A 21,681-nucleotide genomic window follows, 5' to 3' on the forward strand; every position below is an offset into this window, starting at 1 on the left:
CGTGTCTTCTCTTGTCTCTCGGACAACCTGGGACATGAACCAACGGACTGGACCGGGGGTGGCGGTTGGAAAAGGAAAAAAAAAGAGACACACAACCTGTTTGCACGTCTTGTACCGAGTATATGTGCGCTGCCACGTCAGTACCTGTTGAATATTGTTTTTGCCCCGTTCCCCATGCCCACCTCGAACCTCCAACTCTTGCTTTTGTGATATACACATAGTCTTCTGTATCAACAACAGAGTATTCCACAGCAACCAAAGCCACTTCTATTATCCCCCTTTACTCCGCTGGACCCAGATCGTCCGAGGAGACAAAGAATCCAATTTTTTTTTTCGTCTTCTTCTTCCCACCTTGCTAAATATGTCTACACTCAATCCACCAAACGGCACAGGAGATGCTGAAAAGGAGACGAGGACAGGGCCGTCGAGTTTGAGGCCGTCGAGTTGGGTCCACAGTGTACCAGGGAGCCAAACAGAGATAGACTCGACAAGTCCATCGTTAAGAAAACAGGAGAGCGCAACAAGCCCGAGGATTTCGAGCGATGCTGTTGACACAGACAAGCACGAGGAGCCGCCGCTGCCCTACTCAAAAGCTAGGTGTATCGCCCTGGTCGTGACCACCACGGGAGCTGCTTTCACAAACGTGAGGATTTCCTAACCTTCCCCACCCAGAGCTATCCCCGGCTATTCGCTCACACGTTGCACGCTCCTATCAAACAGATTCTATCAATCCAAGCAGTCGTGATTGCCCTGCCGACAATCGGCCGGGATCTCAACATACCAGACTCAAGACTCCAATGGGTCGTGTCTTCGTATGCTCTTGCTTTCGGCTGCTTCCTCCTCCTCTGGGGTCGGATTGCCGACATCTACGGCATGAAAAAGATCTTTGTGCTCGGCTCTGCATGGGTCGCTGTCACCACGGCGCTGAACCCTCTAATCAGGAACGAGATTGGGTTTGACCTCTTCAGGGGCCTTCAAGGTTTGGTAAGAGATAATTGCCACGAGAAAATCCCTGACGAGCAGCCCCTGAACCAGACAGAAGCTGATTATTCATTTCTCTACCAGGGAGCCGCGGCAAACGTCCCCACAGCTCTCGGCATTCTGGGGACTACATTCCGGCCAGGTAAAGCCAAGACTAATGCATTTAGCGCATATGGTAAGCTTCCACGCCCGTTGCAATCTCTACTGTCGATATCGGGCGTTGGGCCAAAATCGAACCGTGACTAAAACGAACCACAGGCGCCGGCGCTCCGTTGGGTAGTATCTTCGGCACCATAATGGCCGGCTTCATCACCGCCAACGTATCCTGGGTTTGGGTTTTTGGTGTCACGGCCATCTTGGCTGGTCTGCTCACTGTGGCCGGAATCTTTGTCATCCCACCGGATGAGCCAAAGTCTCGGCCTGCCAGGGGTTCCCCCGCGGCAGCAGTCGACTGGATCGGCGCCATCCTCGTCACTTTCGGACTTTTCGTGCTGCTGTTTGCCCTCACCCAAGGACCCATCACCGGGTGGAGGGCACCATGGATCCCGGTCCTGCTGGCCCTGAGTCTCGGCATAATCGGCGCCTTTGTCTACTGGCAGAACTGGCTCGAGAAGAAGGGCGACCGACCGGTGCTCGTCAAGCCGTCACTGCTGAAGAAGAGCAAAGGTTTCGGTGCCGCCATGCTGCTAATGGGCCTCTTCTTCTCGTCCTTCAACGGCTTCCTCGTCTATGCAACCTACTACTACCAGTCTTACCAGGGCCTCAGCGTACTCGACACGACGCTGAGGTTCCTACCCACAGGCGTCGCCGGCATCGCGACCGCCTTTGTCGCCTCGAAACTGCTGCGCCGGCTGCCCGCCTGGCTGATCCTATTCCTGGGTAACGTGTGCGTGTCGGTTGCGAACTTGATATTTGCGCTGCCCATCGATTCGAGCGTGAGCTACTTCGCCACGGGCATGATCGCCATGTCCCTGAGCGTCTTTGGCGCAGACACCACGTGGCCGACAATGACGCTGTTTACATCCCACGCACTGCCGAAAGAAGACCAGGCGTTGGGCGGCGCCCTGGTTAACGCCGTAGGCCAAGTCGGAAGGGCAGTGGGACTGGCCATCGCCACCGCCGTGCAGGTCTCGGTTATGGCCAAGGCCAGGGGTAACTCGATCGAGAGTGCTGGGCCCGTCCAGGCTGGTGACGGGCCTAGCTTGGACGGACTTCGTGCAGCCTTCTGGTTCAACCTTGCCGTGGGTGTGTGTGCAGCGGCCGTGGCCGCCATCGCATTCCGCGGATCAGGCATCATTGGGATACCCGAGAAGACCACAACAGTCGAGTCACCTACTTCATCGAGGCCTGGTCAGGAAACCACTGGCATCGCACCGCCGCCAGCGGTGGTGGAAGCAAATCGCGGCAACCGGTCGATTGTCTGAGCGTGGAGATAGGTGCAACCGTCACGGCCGATGCGGGTAAGACATTGGGAGGCTTCCGCGACTGAAACTTGCCTTTGAGAAGATCTATGGCAATCACTTGTAGATTACGCAGTGGTACCTCTGGCAATCGGCTAGAGATCTGGCGCGGGCGGCTAGTCTGTTTGATAGCTTGATTGGCAGAAATCCACTAGCCATGTATAACGTTCACCAAATGTCTTAGACACGGGTTGGCCTATTGAGCTTCGGGAATGGAAATACTCGAGAGTACAGTCATACCACCGGGAGGCTGTTGGAGAGAGTCTGCTTCACTCTACTCGTACGAGCATCTCGGGTCGTTTGTGCTCCTTGAAGTGAACATCTCATACCGAGGCCCTGGACGCAATGTTATACAGTCAGCACGCTATATACTATATTCCTGGGTCCCCCCTACACCAGCCAGTTGTCAAGCTGCTGTGCGCGTACCTCAGGGAAATCTCGACGGCATCTGCTAGTTTTGTGCGTCGGCAGAACCGTGGGCTCGCCTCTTTATTCCGTGTCACAAGAAAAAAAAAAGAATGTCACACCACTCAAACGACCGGAACAGACGACTTCTATTCCCCGCTGGCGCCCAGCTCTGTCTTGAACTCTCGTGTTTGCAACCAAGACAACGTCATGGTAAACTTCCCCTGACCCAGGTTGATCAGCAGAATCAAATCGACATCCCTGGCTGTTTGTTTCAGCTGCAGGCGCAGGATCTTGATCGCGCAGCAAGGGAAGCAATTCCTGTAGTTGACAGGACAGAAACATGACCGTTGCTGCACCAGTAGGAAGATGGAGCAATATAGTAGCAGGGCGATCATCAGAATTTTCATACTTTGCAACGATTTTGTAACACAGGACGAGGGAAATAAATGTGAACTCGTCGGCTTCTTCCTGGTTTATGGGTACATCTTGTAGCACATGTAGACCGCTGCACCCTGAACCCGACATTCTGGTGCAGAGTCTGAGATACCAAGGTTTACTCGACAAGCTGCGGTGTGGCGAGCCATTGGACCTGAAGTACTGTCGATATAGTGACACGATTTGACCCAAAGTCGTGCTATGTGGTGATGAGCCTGTCTTTAATTGACAGCAAAGAACGGCTGACTTGACAACCTCTCTGTGCGCGACCCGGTCGTGTCTGTAGTTCCCATCAAATTCAAAGGCCTCTTCGGATTGAACAAAAGGGTTGCGTGTGGTTTCGGATAATTCCGCGTTGGTCAATGCCGCCGTGATCCTGTAGCTGCGTGCGCCCAGACTCAATCTGTGTTGTCGTCGGCATATGAAAGGTCGTGTACCCGAAAGACCCAGGCTCTAGCAACAGTGATGCAAGACATTCATTGATGAACTAAGTTTATCGTTGCGGTGCATGGAATGGTATTGTTGACCTTTGATGATTTTGCCTACGGGCGCGGACAATCTTCAGCGAGAGAATCCGACGGGAAATTGACAGCTAATCGGCAACCGAATAGACTGATGAAGCCCGACAATAATATTGTTGCAAAGCTTGACATGGTTGAAGCACTGAACTAGTAGGTCCGTACGCCTAGGATTATCCCTGTGCTGTCACTACTTTAAACGTCAATCCATCAAACGGCAAGTGCAAGGAGTATTAGGCAGGGTGCTAAATTACCCAAGACGTGGTCAACGTTGTCGGAAAGAGCACTGGTCGCACAATTAGGTGGGGTAATTACACACCAAAGATTGGCAAAATCCAGGGCGCCACTCGTGGTGAAATTAGCTTCCAAGGTGAGTGAAAAATGCCAATCACGTGCTGACAAAACACTCGACCAAGTTGAACGCACCCGGTGAGGGGAAGTCTTTGACACACCGCTTGTGCACTCTTGTTCCCATCGACTACACCCGAACGCAGCGCGACAATCGACATGGCAAATAACTATTACCAGCAGGCCAACGGGTTGCCTAACGGGGCCCAGTATTGGTCTCCAGAGAACCAAGCTGTTTATCAGCACCTCCAACAACAACAGCAGCAACCTAGTGGTTCGCAAGGCCAACAAGGACTCCCCAGAAATGCTCAACCACAAGAGCAAGAGCACACGCAACTCCAGTTTGGCCTCGGACTTACGGGGCAACAGCAGCAGCAACAACAACCACCACCACAACAACAACAGCCACATCAGCCTATTTCTCAAGGCCCACCGGTCCCGGCTCAAGTCCATGCGCAAGACCAACAAACCCAGCCGACGGCAACCGATGCAACACAAAGCTCGAAAAGAGGGCGAGGCCGGCCCAGGGGCACAAGCACGCGCCAGCCTGCTGGTGTACGCAAGTCTCGGGCCAAGAAAACCACTACAGCCGCCTCAACCTCAACCACAGCCGCACCTGGACCTGGCTCGACGGCCCTGCTCGCGACCGCATCGGCAGCTATAGCAGCAGGACCTGCACCTCCGTTATTACCGGCCAATCCCGCAAACCCTCGTCCTCCGGCACGAAGATTCGCCACTATCGTGACGCCAACCCCGCGCGATGAGGACCTCGGCCCTCGCCCACCCAATCTCGACGACCCCGTCTACCAGGAGCTTTTAAAGATGCAAGACCGATTCTACATTGATCATGAGCGCTGCCTCGAAGCTTTGCTCGATGTTGCCCTGAAGCTAGGGTTCGGTGTAGTCATCAAACGTTCGAAGCGCGAGGACACCAAGGAGGGGGAGCCGCCTGGCCGCGTCTACAGATATGACATGGAGTGCACCGCGGGCAAAGTGCGAGCGAAGGCCCTGGGCGTTCGCACTGTCGCGAGAAAGGACTGCCCGTGGACGGCGCAGATAATCAGCGAAAAGAAGAATGGTAATCTGTGGCAGTTCAAGCTCGTAGAACCCATGCACAACCATGCGCCTTTCCCCGACGCGGCCGCCATCCCCGTCCACCGGAGGCAGACGCTCAAGAAGGTGGAGCATGCCGTCAGACTACTGGGCAAGCAGGAGGGCACCACAATCAAAGACATTCTTGATTTTGTCAAGACGCAGTATCCGGATAGGCCGCTAAAGCCCGAGGATATCAAGAACTTCTTTGCAAAGGAAAAAAAGAAGGCTGAGGGTGGCACCGTTGATCTCAACAGCGAGTATGCGGGCGAGAGCGGCGTCGCGGCGGAAAATGGGGGTGGTGATTAGGTTTGGGCATGCATCGACCGATTCCGTTCTCCGTTCATCAGGGGTCGCCATCTCTTATCATGCAGGGTCTTGAAGTCCCTGGAAGACGCTGTCGCAAATCGCCGAGTTTCGAGTTTCGAGAATGCAGGGTCTTGAAGTTCCCGAGCGACGCACCTGTCGAAAAACGCCGTCTTTGGGTATGCAGGGTCTTGAAATTCCCGAAAGAGGCACCTATCGAAAAACGCCTAGTCTTTGGGTATGCAGGGTCTTGAAATTCCCGAAAGAGGCACCTATCGAAAAACCCCGAGTCTTTGGGTATGCAGGGTCTTGAAATTCCCGAAAGAGGCACCTATCGAAAAACCCCGAGTCTTCGTCATGCAGGCTCTTGGTTTAAGTCTGTTTTTTTTTTTTTTTTTTTTTTTTTTCCTTGGCGTCCTACAAGTCGTCCGACAGTTCTTATATATGTTATTTGGGGATCAAGTTATTTGTAGCGTCGGTGGTTTCCACCCGTATTTACAGGACCTTGATCGCATGGTTCGCTTTCACAGGTGGGACCGCAATCTCTGCAAGCGCTGTCGAGTCTTGACGCCAGTTCACTAGGGACATTATTTCCTAAAGCAGCAAGTCTCAACCCAGCCATGACAAGTACACACACAAAGCCCCTCACGGCTCTGAGTGTGCAGACAAGCTCATGGCCGTTAATGTAACGAAAAAAGCTAACATACATATCTAGTATTCGCCAGATGCAGAAGCCTTGGCAGTGGACAAGTTCAGACTCGCATATGCACATGTATAGCATATTTCATATCGATATCTTCACCGCAGAGCGAATTCGAGGCTGAGCTTTGTTCTGGACTCTCATACAGGAATAAGCACTGTTGATCACGGTATTCATTCGGATGAAATGCTGTCGAGACCATTCATTGCGCAGCCCCCGAGGTTGTATGGACAGGGAACCATACCTCTTTTGGGGCGCCCTGAAAGTAATGGAATTTTCCTCGATCTTGACATGCTACTCAAAAGGCGATGGGCATCACACCAGAACCCGTCGCCTTGAAGTCATTGGTTGCCCCACATTCCGTAGTTTACACCTCAACCGACGACAGCAGCAAACAAACAATTAGTTCAGGGCGAGTGCGTGGTCATGTGTCGAAACAAGCTTCAGACGAGGCAAAATGTAAGTAGCACAAAAGAGAAACAATAGAAGCCTGTCCCAACTCGTTTTACCGAAATCCGATGTGAGCCCCCGTCTCGATGGTGACAAGATGGGATTTAATTTCTGCCAAGGATCTATTATAGGCTCATCGCTGGTGAGCATTGGCACAAAGGTTCCAGATTACGGGATTCAACATGGGCAAAAAAAAAAGTCTCGAGAGGGTTTTGATTGCGCAAACCGCTCGACTGCTCGACTTGGGCCGTTGGTTTTTTTTTTTTTTTTTTTTTTTTTCTCTTTTGGGCTCCCGCCAGAAGAAACAGGCACAATATCGTCAGTGTCATTACACCTCAGGGGCCAACAGCGAGGTGGCACTAGGACACCATAGTCGCACGTCAGGCAGGGTTGCCGAGGTGCTGGCGCGTTGATGAGATGAATTCAAGGCACTGTAATTCCGTTGAAGCTTTCGTGCCTGAGTCTTGGTTTTCTTTGCGCTCGCTCTACATGTTTCTTTCTGTCTCGGTTCCTGAATCGAGGGCTATAGTGCAGCAAGTGACGGAGTGATGGGGTGATGGCAACTTACGTCTCTGTAAACGACAAACGGCCTGCACGCCCACCGAGCTCACCTTGGAAGCTTCAAGTCTCGGGGGGCGTTTTTTTTTTTTCTTTCTTTCTTTGTTTCTTCCGCGTGGAAACAGTTTGTTCTTTTCGAGTCATCGTCTTGCGTGAAAACCAAGCGGCCTGACACAACGCAAGACTCTATCTCAACCCGCTCAACCCGCTTAACAAGTCTTAAGTTCTAATCGCATGATAAGATTTCCTGCTCCTAGTCAAGCTGACAAGCAGCCCACAGAAGATCGCAGATTCTTTCTTTTTCCCGATATGGGGGATAGTACCATGATTTCGTCATTGCGCAGGCGGCAATGAGTCGATCGTTCCGTTCCTGCCTGTAGCACCAATCGTGGCATAGTATGCTGCGACCCGGGAGGTTCTCTGTCGAGCTACCGCAAGTCATGATCCAGGGGCTTGGAAAGGGTATACTTGGTACTAAGCACTTGGTTGGTGTTTTCGATTTACACACAAAAAAAAAAAAAAAAAAAAAAAAAAGTCCCCGCCGTCCGTCTGATCGAAAGTTCACCTGGATTTGGGAGGATAGAACCTGCTGGTCGCGATTCACCATGAGAATCCCAGCCTCTTCTAGCCCTCCAATTCTGCGATTGGTCCCGTTGAGAACACAGATTCTCCAAGTGCGAGCTACAAGAGATGCAAAAGGGGGGAAAAAAAAGAAAGAAAGATATCAAGGACGAAGGAAATGTTCGTCCGATGATACCCATGCATTGTGAGTCTGCCAGCAGAGCCCGTTGAGCAAATTTATTACCAATGCCGGCAGATTGACTTTCCCCAGAGCGGTATCAAATACTTTTTTGGTGCAGCCGTTTTGGGAACAAAACCATATTAGTTGAATACTTCAAGGGTAATTCTTTCGTATTGTGGGGAGGGGGGGTGGCTCCGAGCTACGTTGAGCAAGTCTCATCCTGGTCATGTTTGTTGGCAATGCAAGACCCGAATCGAGCTGCAATCGGGATTCCTATACAGTAAGCATTACCTCTATATGTGCTTTCTTTTTGTTTTCCATAGAGTTTATTTTGCCTTGAAAGGGTTGGCCTGCGAAACGAAATCTGAAGTCTTTGTTCTCTTTTCTTTGCGGTTCGGCACTTGGTGAAAGCAAAGGAGGATTTGTGTATTTTTATCACCAACTCCGCCGCCTAACTCTACACTAAGCTAAGTCGATGACCACGAACTTTTACCTTTTGTTGTCCATCTGGGGTATGGTGCTTGACAGACTAGGCATTCTTTTGTTAAGGTTTTGTCTCCATGCTTCAGATTGCCCAAACTCGGTTGAGGGGCTTTTTTTTCTTCTTGATCTAGAACTTTCACGGTCGACTTTGTCTATTATTTTTTTTTCTCTTATTCAGTTTCCATTTGATCGTCTCTTGGGGGAAAAAAAAGTAGGGATCGATTCCGGGTGTCTGGGTCTCTGGTGTTCGGAAGGAAAAAACAAAACGCTTTCGTTTTCTTTTCAGCAACTACCATATAACTTTATGGCATCGTCTCTGATGACATATATCGATTCCGTGACGACCCGTCATCTAGCCTTTGATACTCATATCCCCTGAGTGTGTGACTGGGACCACGAGGCGAACATGACCTCCCGGCAGCTTGTCATCTCGCCATCGCACGTCACCCAGTAACACATCTTGGCCGATTTTTACCGCAACAGGCATCAACAAACCCCTCAAAGGAAGAAAAGAAAAACAACAACAAAAAAAAAAAAAAGAATGGATAACACCATAACCCCCGCGAGGGAGGACATGAGCACCCACACCATCAAGGCGCTCGCGCCAAATCACCGCGAGGGGCTGGCGGCCATCGTCGTCGTGTCGGGGGCGTCTCTCCTCAGCGTCTCGCTGCTGTTCCTCCACCTCACGGCCAAGCTTGTGCGCTGGCACGTCAAGTCGTGGCGGCGGAGGCGGGCGCGACGCAAGGCAGACCTCGGCCCGCCGTCGGTGGACCTGAGCCTCGGCCTGGCCCCGGAGCACTTCCAGAGCCGGCGTCAAGGCGGCGGCAGCAGCAGCAGCAGCAGCAGCACGGCGGCGCAACCCAGGCCGTGGCGGTTGCCGGCAGGGGCGGCGGCGGGGCACGCGCGCGAGCCGAACCAGTTCGTGGTGCTGCTGTACAACCTCCTCCTGGCGGACCTGCACCAGAGCGTCGCGTTCGTCATGAGCGCGGTGTGGCTGCGCGAGGACGCGGTGCTGGTCGGCTCGCCGACGTGCTGGGCGCAGGGGTTCCTGATCTCCAACGGCGACCTCGCCGTCAGCCTGTTCATCACCGCCATAGCGCTGCACACGTACCTCGTCGTCATCCACGGCTGGACCCCGACGCAGAAGGCTCTCGTCCTCAGCTGCGTCTGCCTGTGGGTCTTTGCTTACCTCATGACGGGGATAGGGATCCTGGGGACGGCCAACGGGGCTGCGGTTGGGGGGTTTTATGTGCGAGCTGCGGCGTGGGTAAGTTACAAAAAAGGAAAAGAAAAAAGAAAAAAAAAAGAAAGAGAGAATAATAGGCTAATATGAAACCAACTTACAAAGTGCTGGGTCAACAATCACCTCGAAACCGTGCGGCTGCTGACGCACTACATCTACATCTTCATGTCGCTCCTGCTCACCAGCGGCTTCTACGTGGCAATAGTCGTGCATCTGTACGCACGACGGCGCCGGCAGTGGGGGTTTTGCAGCAGTAGCAGCTTCGAGAGCCTGCCGTCTCAGAAACAAGACGCCGCAGCGGGGGCGATCAAGACATGCTCGCCTCTATGCACGTCATCGCCAACATCATCATCATCACAATCATCATCATCACAATCATCATCACCATCTTCGTCGTCGTCGTCGTCGTCATCACCAGCGAAAACAACATGCTACAACTCTACCTTCCTCGTCTACCCACTGATATACGTGCTGTGCACGTCGCCGCTGGCCGTCGGGCGGGCGTGGACCATGTCGGGCCGGCGGGCGTCGATCCCGTACTTTTGCGCGGCGGGGGCGCTCATGTCGGCCAACGGCCTGCTCGACGTGCTGATCTGGGGCTGCACGCGGCGCGACGTCGTGTTCGGCGACGTCGACGAGACGGCCGACGCGCTGGGGCTGGATTCGTTTTCGTTTATGCGCACGCCGCGCGACCGCAAGTACGGCAACATTGTCGTCGTCGAGGGCGCCCTGCGCCGCCAGCAGCAACAGCAGCAGCAGCAGCAGCAGCAGCAGCAGCAGCGGTGGCGGTCCTTGACGGGCGACCCGCTACTGCGGAAGCTGGGGAGGAGCAGGGCGGGCGCGGGCGGGACGGAGAAGGGCGCGGCGGCCAAGGGGCTGTCGAGGTGGGGGCGGTATGAGATGCGCAACGGGAGGAGGGCCCGGTCCAACGGCGGCAGCGACACCAGAACCAGCAGCACCAGCCAGGAGTGTCTGCGCGGGGGCATAACGATGGAGACGGTGACCACGGTGGTGGTCGAGGAGGACCTCGATGTGAGAGCGGGCCTCTGCGTGAGGCCGGAGGATTACATTGCAGCGACGGGCTCGGCACCGCTACACATACAGGCCGGGTTGGGATCACAAGACGAGTCCGAGACGGATCCCTGGGCTGGTCCGGGATACATGGGACGGTGCAAAGATTCAAGGCAGGCAGGCTGAATGATACAGAGCCGCGCAGGGCGACGAGCACGCACAACAGAGCTTAGTCGGACGACATACTTCAAGCTATAGCTATAAATAATAACTTTTTGTCTATCTTGCAGTTAGTTGGTGGCATCGTCACAAGAGCGAAACCGTACCGGGCTCACTCCCTGACACTCGAAACGTTGACAGATTATCAGACTGACAATTCCCTCTTGTTCTTTTGTTTCTCTCAAAAGGCTGAAGAGTAAGAAGAAAAGCTAGAGATGCTCATGGGCATTCAAATCAATATTTATTCACCCAAAGCATAGTTGTAACCGGGCCAAAAGCGGCGACTCAAAGCCAATAACAAACCCTCGATATGGCCAAGAAATACGAAACCTCATCAGCCGTGAATGCAATAGGATGAAACTGATACTCTGGACTGGTGGTTTGCTCAACACCCAGACATGGACTCTAGTGCCTCATTGACAGTGTACAAAAGATGAGCCAAAGCTGCTCGTCAAAATCGATCGCCCCCTCGCGCTCTGGGGCGAAAGGGCTAATAGTCCTAGGGATTGCTATCTTTTTCTCAACAGCAGCAAAAAAAAAAAAAAAAAAAAAAAAAAAAAGAAAAGGAACAAACCCAAGTGCATGCCAGCCTCACTCGCACAAGATGCACCACCATCTTCTTCTCGCGATTCTAGCCCTCAGGGCCTCGGCTAAAAGCGACATCCCACCCGGCAACTCCCCGGAACGGCAACCGGCAACCCATTGCCCAGACGACCAATGCGGCAACAACCACGGCGGCACGCCGATCATCCTCCAGAAGCGGTTTTCGCAGCCAGGGTGCCCACGGCCCGTCGGCAGAGGCGCAGCTGAGCACCACGGCCCGCGCGACTGGGCACCGTGGACGCACGCGCCCTACTGCGTCGCCAACGCGAGCTACTGCGTCCTGACCAACGCCGCCTTCCAGCACGGCAGCGGCTTCAGCATCGTCGCCACGCCCGAGGGCCTGTCCCGGGTCCAGGGGCGGCTGGAGTCTGCATTTGCGGCGCGCGTGGGATCGGCAGGGCGGGGGAGCGGTGGCGGCGAGGGCGCGGTGGGGGATGAGAACAGAAACAGAAACAGAAACAGCAACAGCAGCACCGCCGCCACCACCATCAACGGCTGGCCCGACCACTCAAACCCACCTGCGCCATTCAAGATCCAAAAGGTCCCCGGCAAGGGCCTCGGCATGATAGCGACGCGGCGCATCCCCCGCGGCGAGACGTTCCTGTCCGACTTCGCCGCCATGCTGGCCAGCGCCGAGTTCCCCGTCGGCCTGCCGCCCGCCCAGGGCGACGAGCTGCTGGAGCGCGCGGCGACCCAGCTCGCGGATCCCACGAGGGTGCTGGGGCTGGCGAGCTCGGGGACCACGCGGGGCGCGGCCTTGGCCGAGGACGTCGTGCGCACCAATTCCTTCAGTCTCGAGATTGACGGGGACGAGTTCCTGGGGCTGTTTCCGACCATCTCGAGGATAAACCACGCCTGTGGGCCCAAGTAAGTGTTTTTTTTTTCTTTTTTTTTTTTTTTTTTCTGTTTGAAGCATTGTTTGGTGATGCCTAACACTAACACCCCCGTCTGTCGCAACAGCTCCCAGGTCAAGTTCGACCCGGCAACCCTCTCGCTAAGAACATATGCAATCCACAACATCGAGGCCGGTGAGGAGATAACCATCAGCTGTCAGTGAAAAACCAACCAATCCTTCCACCGGTGGCTGCTACCACTCAACTAACCAGCCATCATAAAAAAAAACCCCCCCTTTCCGCCCACACACCCCTTTACAGACGCAGAATTCGGCATGCCCTACGGGACGCGCCAATCGACCCTGCAGCAGCGCTGGGGCTTCAAGTGCACCTGCGCGCTGTGCAGCGCATCCCCGGGCGCCGTGGCCGCGTCCGACGCCCGCCGCACGCGCGCCGCCTCGGTGCTCGAGAGCATCACGGCCGCCGTCGAGGCCGGGAGGCTGCTCGACGCCATCGGCCTGGGCGAGCAGCTCGTCGACATCAGCGCCCGCGAGGGGCTGGCGTCGGGCCTGGCCGTCCACTATGAGGTCCTGACCAGGCTGCACGTGGGCGTGGGGGACCTGGAGGGCGCCGGGGGTTACGCAAGGCGGGCGCTGGAGGAGATGAGGGTTTTTGGCGGTAGCGAGGCCTATCGGTCGTTTGATGAGCTGGATCTGTTTGTGAGGAACTTGGAGCGGAGGACCGGGCGGGGATGAAAAAGCCGGGATGGTATTGGCCCCATGTTAGAATTATTATGACTACTTTGCCATTAAATGTCCACAAAGAAAGGTGTCGGGATGATAATGATGATGATAATAATACAGCTCTGATGAAAGCCAGACGCTCACATCACAGATTCACCCCTGTGTCGAGCCTCTATTCCTCCCCTTCAATCCACAACCTTCAACATTGAATATGCCTGGTGGCTGACCGCCTTGCGCACAATGTCAAGCGGATCATTCCTGCGCCTCTTGTGCTCTTGGACTTCCACCTCCTCTCCATCCTCACCCTTCACAACTTCCATCAAATCCTCGTCCTGGTCTTCAGGATCCTCAAAACCACCACCGTCCAAAAACACCTTGAGCATCCCCTGGCTGTAACCGCTAACCAACGCCGTGCCCTCCATGTCTGCGGTGACGGGCTTGGGTGCCGTCGGGTCGCCGTCTCCCGTCACCCCCGCCCTGCCGCCCGCTAGATTCCAAAACACAAGCTCGGGCATGTCGTAGCCGGCGGCGCGGTATGCTTTTTGAATCCGCTCGTAGCTGGTCGACCACTTGGTGTTGCTGTTCTTGAAGCTTCCGTCTGCATTGTATTCATTTTCGGCCAGGTCCGCCTTGTTGAACTGCATGTCCGAAAACACAAACACCCGCTTGACCATATCCTCTGGTCTGATCTGGTTCTTCACCGCCATGGGCAGCACAAGCTTCTCAAACACGGCGACAAAGTCGGTGCTTGCACCCCAATTAGCCCGCTTCATGGCCATCACTTTTTGAGAAAATGAGGCCTTCAGATCAACAGACTGAATAGATGGGTTTGTGCTAAATGTGATGAAGGTGCCGTCGAATGGAGGTCTACAAACCTCGGCAACGAGCAACGATAAACCAATGGCCGAGTCCATGGGGCAGGTCCCGTCCTTGAATTCAGGATATTCCATGCTCCCGCTGACGTCGCAGACGGCGATACTGTTGTCGAGCGTGCCGCTGTCCCGGATCCGCTGCACCAGAGTCTTCCACTGACCGTCTGCTACTTTCATTTGCATCTCTGCCATCTTCTTCTCCACCCGTGTGTTTTTGTTCCTGACACGACCGCCAGTGGACATGTATCTATTCTGGACGCTCTTGACTAGTACACTCGGGGATAAGACGGCCCCGGAGATGCTGGCCGACCCTTCTGCCACCTTGGTCATGTACTCATCGAAGCGCTTCTCATCCTTTTTGACAAAGATCGGGGTATAGTTTTGCATGGCGATAGAGGGCACGCGGTCGTATTGTATGTTCTCAAACGTGTTTGCCGAAATGTCCCGCTCCACCACTTCCAGCTCCTTGCGAAGGGCAGAAACATCCTTTCGGTATCCCTCACGGGCGTGGCGTATAAAATGCTCGCGGTCCTTGCCGGTTTCATCTCCGGCTGACGAACGGGCTAGAATCTCGGCAATCGTCGAGGTGATGTAGGTGTGTCTGTCATGAAACCGTCCCGCAGAAGGCGCCCACTTGGCACACAGCGAGATGTTTCGCTTACCCTGTGGCTCGTCGCCTCGTAGGCGTCCGAGGTCAGCCTTGAGCTGCTCGGCAAACAGTCTGGCAACAGCCAAGTGTAGGGCTCGATAGTTGGCGTCATTTTCAAACTTTTCCACGGCCGTCTTGTGGCGAGAGTCCGAGGTTTCACGTCGCTTTTCCTTGGCTTGTTCCTGGGTGACCCTGCTGACCTCCTCATTCTCGCGTTGGTGCACGTTGAGAATCTCTTTTGGATCTGCCAGAGGGTCAAGCTTGCCGTTGACGGCAAGGGCAAGGATGTTGAGCAAGTCCTTCCAGTACCCATGCGACACACCATTCTTGACATCGTAGTGGGCAGGATCGCTCTCGTCAACCTCGGCGGCTTCGACAAAGACTGCCTTCTCGGAATCCTCGCCCTCTTTCTTTTCTACCTTCTTCTGAATGACCGGGCGGCTCAGCCAGCACAGGTTGGTGACCAGGGTTGCTGGGTGCTTTTGGAACAGCCAGCCCGCACACCTGTAGAAGGTGTGGCGGGAGCTTTTACCCAAGTGGATGGACCGAGCGTTGTAGATGATCTTGAGAGCGACGTCGGGGTCGCAGTCCCAGGCAAGATTGAGTAGCTCAATCAGACGTGGTCCTGAAACAACATCCTCCAACTCGGCGAAAAGATCAACGAGGGCGTTGTTGGTAGATCTGTATGCCACATCTGCATTCTCCGTGAGCATCTTGTTCTCCACATCGACCATGGGTCCATCCTCAGGCTTGCTTTTGTCGTCTTGAGTGGTTTCAATAGCCATGCTGCTCAAGACCTCACGGACATCTTCAGTGGTCGAGGGCGGCGTCGGAATATCACTGACGCTTGACTCTGTGGTTTTGGTAATGTCATCTTCCTTTTCCGGGGAAGACTTGGCGGCGACCGCAACATTGTTGCAAATTTTTCCGACGACAACAGTGCTCTGCACAAAGGCATCAAAGTCCTTGTTTGACAAGTCGAGGGCCTGATGCTTGGGAAAGGATACTGGTTTCTTTGATTTGAGAAACCATGGCTCGTCTTGAGACGCCATCTTGAGTACGACCTCTGAAGATTTTGAATGGCGCAACTTGGAAGAAGAAGAAGAAGAAGAAGAAGGGGCAAGGAACCAGGACAACAACGACTCTCTAGTTGGACAAATGGCCACCAACGCAGAGAAAAATGGCACAGGGGAGTTGGGATTGAAGTAGGCGCGATGATGCCAATGAGATGACAAGCCTAGCGGCAAGTCAATAAATAGTGAAACAAGCCGTGATCGCGTTCTGCTCATTCTGGTTTGCTACAACTTACTTTGGTGGCAGCTTGGTATCGATCAGATACTCGGCGGCAAGTTGGTCAGACGGCGAAACCCATTTTCTGTCCTTCGTGATTTCATCGAGGTCAATGCGGCAAACGAAACGTTACACAAGGCCAACGGCAAGTGACTCAACCGAGTGGTGTTGGTACAAAAGCAGTTTGGAGTCATCACCAACAAGCACATCACACATTGGAGGGGTTCCTACGAGCTCTCTCCAGACTCGCTAGCAAGGCGGGGTCACGGATGATGTTGGCCGCACTTCAGCTTCCTTGCCGCGCGCCTGCCGCTTGGCTCTTTCCTTCCATGTCAGCCCTAGACTAGCTTGTGGCTTGGATGGCGTCCTCATACAATTGCTGACGGCCAAGGGGCCTTTTGTCAAAGTGGGGCTACCTGCATCTAGCATCGCTGTGACCCATAGGCCGAATTACCAAATCGAGCAACCGAGTTTGCTGGGACATGGGTAGAATCGGCATCAAGATCATATCTCACTAGTGTAGACTAGCGCCGGGAAGTTTTCCCCCGAACTAACCCCAGATTCAGTGATCGGGAGCTGGGTAGAGAAGGGTGAAAGTGTCTAAGGGTTACAGCTAGAAGGGTGCGTAGGACAGATGGAGCAAACTGGGAGCGAGAAGAAAAAAAGAAAAAAAAAAAAAAAAGCCGACACTGCTGGGAATCGAACAAGAGATCCCTTTTAAGCTGTCAAAGTAAACAAGGCACAGTACCAAGGTCTCGATGTTTGTAGGACATTCGTTTGCAGGAGATGGGAGGGTCCAAAGCATCCTGGCTCTTCCCCAGTATTATTATACCACTAACTCAACGGCCCGGGGCTGCTTGGACTACCCGTTAACTCCTCTGTCGTGTTGCGGGCCGCTGGAGCCAGTCGTAATTGTTGGGATAGAGATGTTGCTTTTTTTCAGCAGGAAAGGCATATCATTGGAAAGCCGATACCTAGACCGGGAGAAGCAAAGACAAAGAGACAAGAAGCAGGCTGAAGCGAAAGATATCGGAAAGACCCTGGAGCCACTGAAGTCATGTTAAACTCCTCCGGTTGCTTTTGAATACTTCGCTGATGGTGTCATCCGTTGAATTAATCCTGTAAACCCAGACTGGACCATCCCGATCATTGGTTGTGCCTCGATCGGACTCGCATCCACCAATCAATGCTGCAACAGGCGTGCGTTGATTCGGCCCTTTTTGACCAAGATGCAGAAATGCACGCCTTGTAATGTAGGAAAGCCACGGTAGCATGGCTGCATTTCTTTTTTTTTTTTTTTATGGTTAGGAGGACATTGATTCAAGCCAGTGATATCAGCAGATATTGACACAAGGTGCGCTCCGCATGCAGCAAAAGTCAACAAGAGAATCGTGAACGACCTTGATTCGTTCAGAGGGACGACGCCTCTTGAAGAAGCGGTCAAACGGTTTCTCATCGCGACGCCATCGTATAAATCCCTCTACAGAGGTGACAATTTGCCTGGGAAAGAAGCGCCGAAAAAAAAAATCTCTCTATAAAGACGCCGTCCCATTGCAGCAACATTAACTCTATCTTTATCTGCCTCAACAAATTTCCATAGAAAAACACCTTTCATCACCTATTTTCAGGAAGCCCGACCTTCATTAGCTAAAATATCTACCATGGGATACCCTCACCCCGAGCTTAATGAAATTTTGCCGCCTGGCAAACCTTTCGACGTCGGATTCGCCACGATTTGGAACAGCGAGAGCACCCGATATGAGGGCGACAACGTGGACTTCGTAACGCTGATGCAGAAGCCTGAACCTTTCATAGCTGGAGTGAGTATGTTGTCTGATATTTTATCAACGCGGCAAACGAAGCAACTTCTGGATTTGCTGACATTCCTTCTTGACGTTTTTTTTTTTTTTTTTTTTTTTTTTTTTTTTTTAAAAAAAAAAAAAAAGCTTGAAGAGAATCAGAGATACGCCCTCATGATGATCTCAACGCATGACAAGGTCTCGTCCGACTCACGAGCTCTGAACTGGCTTGTGGCCGATATCCCCTACGTCAACGACTACCTGAATTTGGATGAAGGCAATGTTTTAGTACCATACTGGTGGGCGTACGAGGGAGTGAAGCCTAAGACGCCTGTCACATTGATCTTGCTCAAAGCCAAGCAGGAATTGTCTGAAGACTCTATTAGAAGCTTCGTTGACAAACTTGAAGTTATGAGCAACGGCAGATCTGGTGCATACTCACTGAAGCCGAAACCATTTTTTGAGGAACGGGGTGAAGCCGTTGGTACTTGTCTTCTTTATACTACTGAGTCTGAGTCTTAGTTAAGCAGGAAGGACCTTGGAACGGCGGGTGGCACAAAAATAGGGATTAGAAATGGCTTTGTAGTGTGCAACCACCCAAGTTACCTGCGAGAGTTTTTTTTTTCTTTTTTTTTTTTTTGTTGAACAAAAAAAGAAAAAAATATCCTATACAAACTTAGTTTTAAAATGTTTATTCTCATTCTGCTTTGCTTCCCGCTACCAATACTACCTCTAATAATATTCGCCATATGGCCTCGCCTTTCAATATCCCCAGCATGTTTGGAGGCAAATGTAACGAATACCATGTGAAGGTTGCCGCGCATGCAGCAAAAGTAAATAAAAAACAATCGTGAACGAAATTTGATTCGCTGCTATGGACGACGCCTCCTAAAAAAAAGCGGTCAACCTGTTTTTGTTCGTGGCGACTCGATCGTATACGTCCTTTTGTAACAAAGATAATTTTCCTGGGAATAGACGCCCAAAAAGAAATATGCCCACACAGAAACGTCTATATAAAGAGGCCGTCCCACCGCACGAGTGTTGGATCTTTCTTCATCTGCGTCAACAAGCCTCGACAGAAACCCCCCTTTCAGCTCCTATCTTCCAAAACTCAACCATCATCAGCTACGACATCTACCATGAACCATCTCCCCGAAATCCATGAACTCTTGCCACATGGCATGCTCCCCGGCGGCAAGCTCGTCCCAATCTGGCCCAATTCAGGCGACGATCAGGACATACCCTTTGTGAGGACGGAAATGCTCAGGGCGCAGCCCGGTATAAAGACACAGAGAATGGTGAGCCGTTGTTTTGGCGTTTTATTAACGGGGCAAGTGGGGGAGTTTCTGAATATGCTGACATTTCTTTTGGGCCCGAGATTCAGCCCACGAACAGCAACGGCAAATACGCCTTCCTGATGGTATCAAAGGACAAGGGGATGATGAAACCACCCATGATACAGAATGTAAACTGGCTTGTGCTCAATGTGCCAATCAACGGCGATCATTTGGACCTGGAAAAAGGCGACATCGTATTGTCCTACCAGCCGCCGGGCCTTCTTCCGGGATCTCCTGGGGTGCAGAACTGTTCATTCTTCTTGCTGAAGACCCAACCTGATTTTTCCGTGGCCTCACTCCAGGGCAAGTTCAACCTTGTTCCCACTCCTGTGGGTTTGGCTTTCCTCGGCGACTTCGACGTTACAGATTTCATCAAGCAGACTGGCCAGGTCATTGCTTCGGGGATGGTTATTGTCCAGGGGAGTTGAGTGCGTCTAGATAGGCCTTATGTTTTTGAGTGTTTGAGTGGCAACACGGTTGTGGGGAGAACGGGTTATATGGACCAAAAGGACGTTGGCGAGCGGGGGCGACACAGAGATGAGGACTATAAATGACTTTGTAGTTTGCAACCACTCAAATTACCTGCCAGAAACTGTTTTACTTTCCGTTTCCAACATTTATTTGGAAGTAGTTTGGATGATTGTTGAATAATTCGCTCACACACTTTGTGATGATGTTGGCTCTGTGGTTCCCCTCTTCTTTTTTGTATCACCCGCTCACTTGAACCTAAAGTTAGTGAATACCTTATCGAGGTTCCCACGCATGCAGCAAAAGAAAAAGAAAAAGGTTTGCACCAAACTTGATTCGTTGTCAAGGACGACGGCCTCCTGAAAAAGCGGTCAAACTGGTTCTCGTGGCGACGGCATTGCATACGTCCATCCCTTTTTGGTGGTGATAATTTGCCTGGGAACAAGTGTCCCAAAACGATATGTGCCTAGACGAAAATTTGTATATAAAGAGACCATTCCGTCGCAGTAGCTTGGTGTGCATCTCATCTCCGTCAACAAGCCTCCCTACACAAAACACCTTTTTCCAGCTCATATCTTCAAGACAATTCAATCGTTGATATCCACAATGTCTACCACGGAAGCACTCGCTTTTCCTGAACTTGTTGAGATCCTGCCAGCTGGCAGTTCTGTCAAAGGCAGAATGACCACTCACTGGCCCGAGGGAAAGGGCCAGCCGGGTGAAAAAATGCGCACAGAGTTGTTCATGGTGGAACCCGTGCTCTTTACCGCAGAGCAGACAGTAAGCGTCTATTTCGGCGTTTTCTTTATGCGGCAAATAATGGAAGTTCTGGGTATGCTGACATTTACCTTTCGTTCAAATAACAGCCTGATTTGTATGAGGACGGACTTGCCCTCCTAATGGTATCAAAGGCCGAGGACGGCCAACAAATTCTGCACTGGATTGTAGAAGACCTTTCACTCAGCGACAGCTATGTGGCCGTGGAAAGAGGCCGCACCTTGGTGCGGTACATACCACCGAGCGCGACCATGAGGATGCCCCAATCGTCGTGTTGTACGTTCCTCTTGATCAAAAACGACCACAGGTTGACTCCAATGGCGATCAAGGAAAAGTTTTCTTTGCTTGCTCTAGATGACCTCTCTCGGGTCGGATTCAAAACTACAGAATTCGTTGCCGCCCTTGGAAAGGTGATTGCTGCTTCTGTTATTTATCTCCAGAAGGACAACTAAGGCCGTCCGTGAATGGTAACATGGTCTTGGAGAGAGCTGGTGGTTGGTGCAAGAGGCTGAATGCTCTCGCAGAGATGGGAAAAGCCTAGCATCATACTACTACTGTCAGCTTGTTTTACTACAAATCAAATTGCCATTACCAGATTCGGGTCTCAATACTAGCAGTTCTGGGTATGTCAGGGAAATTCTGCCAGGATATCTAATGCTACGAATCAGCAAGGACTCAACCAGCGCTGTTGCTGCTCGTCCTGTCTTGTGCATAGAGTATCCCCGAGAGTCGAGCCTATTAGAAAATTGGCTTTTAGGAGCCGAGAAAAGTAGTTTTACAGACCGAACGAATAAGAAGGACCCTAGACCTATATTTAGCGAGTGCCCTGTGGAGGCTGCCGGGGGAAAATTTAGGGGTCTCGCTATCAAGTATCCTTGTTCCTCGACTAGCATGCACGTAATATTTTAGTGGCAAAATACTCCAGTAATTGTTGCTTCTGGCGTCCAGGAATCCCGACACCGCTCATCTGGGAGAATATTCGATAAGCGAGACGCCAAGGCCCTGGGCGGCTGCATCCAAAAGCAGGTTACCAATAGGATACTAGACTAGTTGAGAGGCTCGTGATAGGTAGCAAGCCATGCATCAATACATCAGGTTATCTTTTAGCATCGCGATTGAACGCCATAATAATATGCACATTGATCGAAAAAGAAATGGCCTGCATTGAGAAGAATGCAGAAGCCTCTCAATTGGTTGTCAGACTGTCTTTTGTCATGAAGCCATTATAAAGCTTTCCCCACTCAGCTGAATGAAGGTTGGGAGGCAATGGCGTGCTATTATAATAAAAAAGAAGAAGAAGAAGAAGAAGAAGAAAGCGCCAGTATTTTCTTTCTCTTTGCACTTTCTTTTTTT

At 52.3% G+C, this 21,681-nt stretch overlaps 7 protein-coding genes across 7 annotated transcripts; 6 read left to right on the forward strand and 1 right to left on the reverse strand.

The window, feature by feature from the left end:
* Positions 1-361: 361 nt before the first annotated feature.
* On the forward strand, positions 362-2,405 carry PpBr36_07283 (uncharacterized protein; the record flags this gene model as incomplete). Its single annotated transcript, XM_029894421.1, has 4 exons — positions 362-643; positions 721-984; positions 1,066-1,156; positions 1,240-2,405. The coding sequence occupies 4 exons, from the start codon at positions 362-364 to the stop codon at positions 2,403-2,405; spliced, it is 1,803 nt and encodes a 600-aa protein (XP_029748555.1).
* Positions 2,406-4,309: 1,904 nt separating this feature from the next.
* On the forward strand, positions 4,310-5,551 carry PpBr36_07284 (uncharacterized protein; the record flags this gene model as incomplete). Its single annotated transcript, XM_029894422.1, has 1 exon — positions 4,310-5,551. The coding sequence occupies one exon, from the start codon at positions 4,310-4,312 to the stop codon at positions 5,549-5,551; it is 1,242 nt and encodes a 413-aa protein (XP_029748550.1).
* Positions 5,552-9,022: 3,471 nt separating this feature from the next.
* PpBr36_07285 (uncharacterized protein) lies at positions 9,023-10,924 on the forward strand (the record flags this gene model as incomplete). The annotated part of the gene is made up of 2 exons (XM_029894423.1): positions 9,023-9,751; positions 9,833-10,924. 2 exons carry the CDS (start codon positions 9,023-9,025, stop codon positions 10,922-10,924), a joined length of 1,821 nt encoding a protein of 606 aa, XP_029748549.1.
* Positions 10,925-11,561: 637 nt separating this feature from the next.
* PpBr36_07286 (uncharacterized protein) lies at positions 11,562-13,148 on the forward strand (the record flags this gene model as incomplete). Its single annotated transcript, XM_029894424.1, has 3 exons — positions 11,562-12,427; positions 12,521-12,609; positions 12,715-13,148. 3 exons carry the CDS (start codon positions 11,562-11,564, stop codon positions 13,146-13,148), a joined length of 1,389 nt encoding a protein of 462 aa, XP_029748552.1.
* A 173-nt stretch (positions 13,149-13,321) lies between these two features.
* PpBr36_07287 (uncharacterized protein) lies at positions 13,322-15,709 on the reverse strand (the record flags this gene model as incomplete). Its single annotated transcript, XM_029894425.1, has 1 exon — positions 13,322-15,709. One exon carries the CDS (start codon positions 15,707-15,709, stop codon positions 13,322-13,324), a length of 2,388 nt encoding a protein of 795 aa, XP_029748551.1.
* A 1,899-nt stretch (positions 15,710-17,608) lies between these two features.
* Positions 17,609-19,511, forward strand: PpBr36_07288 (uncharacterized protein; the record flags this gene model as incomplete). Its single annotated transcript, XM_029894426.1, has 4 exons — positions 17,609-17,767; positions 17,909-18,230; positions 18,872-19,044; positions 19,131-19,511. 4 exons carry the CDS (start codon positions 17,609-17,611, stop codon positions 19,509-19,511), a joined length of 1,035 nt encoding a protein of 344 aa, XP_029748558.1.
* A 646-nt stretch (positions 19,512-20,157) lies between these two features.
* On the forward strand, positions 20,158-20,780 carry PpBr36_07289 (uncharacterized protein; the record flags this gene model as incomplete). Its single annotated transcript, XM_029894427.1, has 3 exons — positions 20,158-20,331; positions 20,418-20,604; positions 20,683-20,780. The coding sequence occupies 3 exons, from the start codon at positions 20,158-20,160 to the stop codon at positions 20,778-20,780; spliced, it is 459 nt and encodes a 152-aa protein (XP_029748557.1).
* Positions 20,781-21,681: the final 901 nt, after the last annotated feature.

The sequence above is a fragment of the Pyricularia pennisetigena genome, chromosome 1, assembly GCF_004337985.1.
Source record: "Pyricularia pennisetigena strain Br36 chromosome 1, whole genome shotgun sequence".
In the NCBI taxonomy this organism is placed as follows: domain Eukaryota; kingdom Fungi; phylum Ascomycota; class Sordariomycetes; order Magnaporthales; family Pyriculariaceae; genus Pyricularia; species Pyricularia pennisetigena.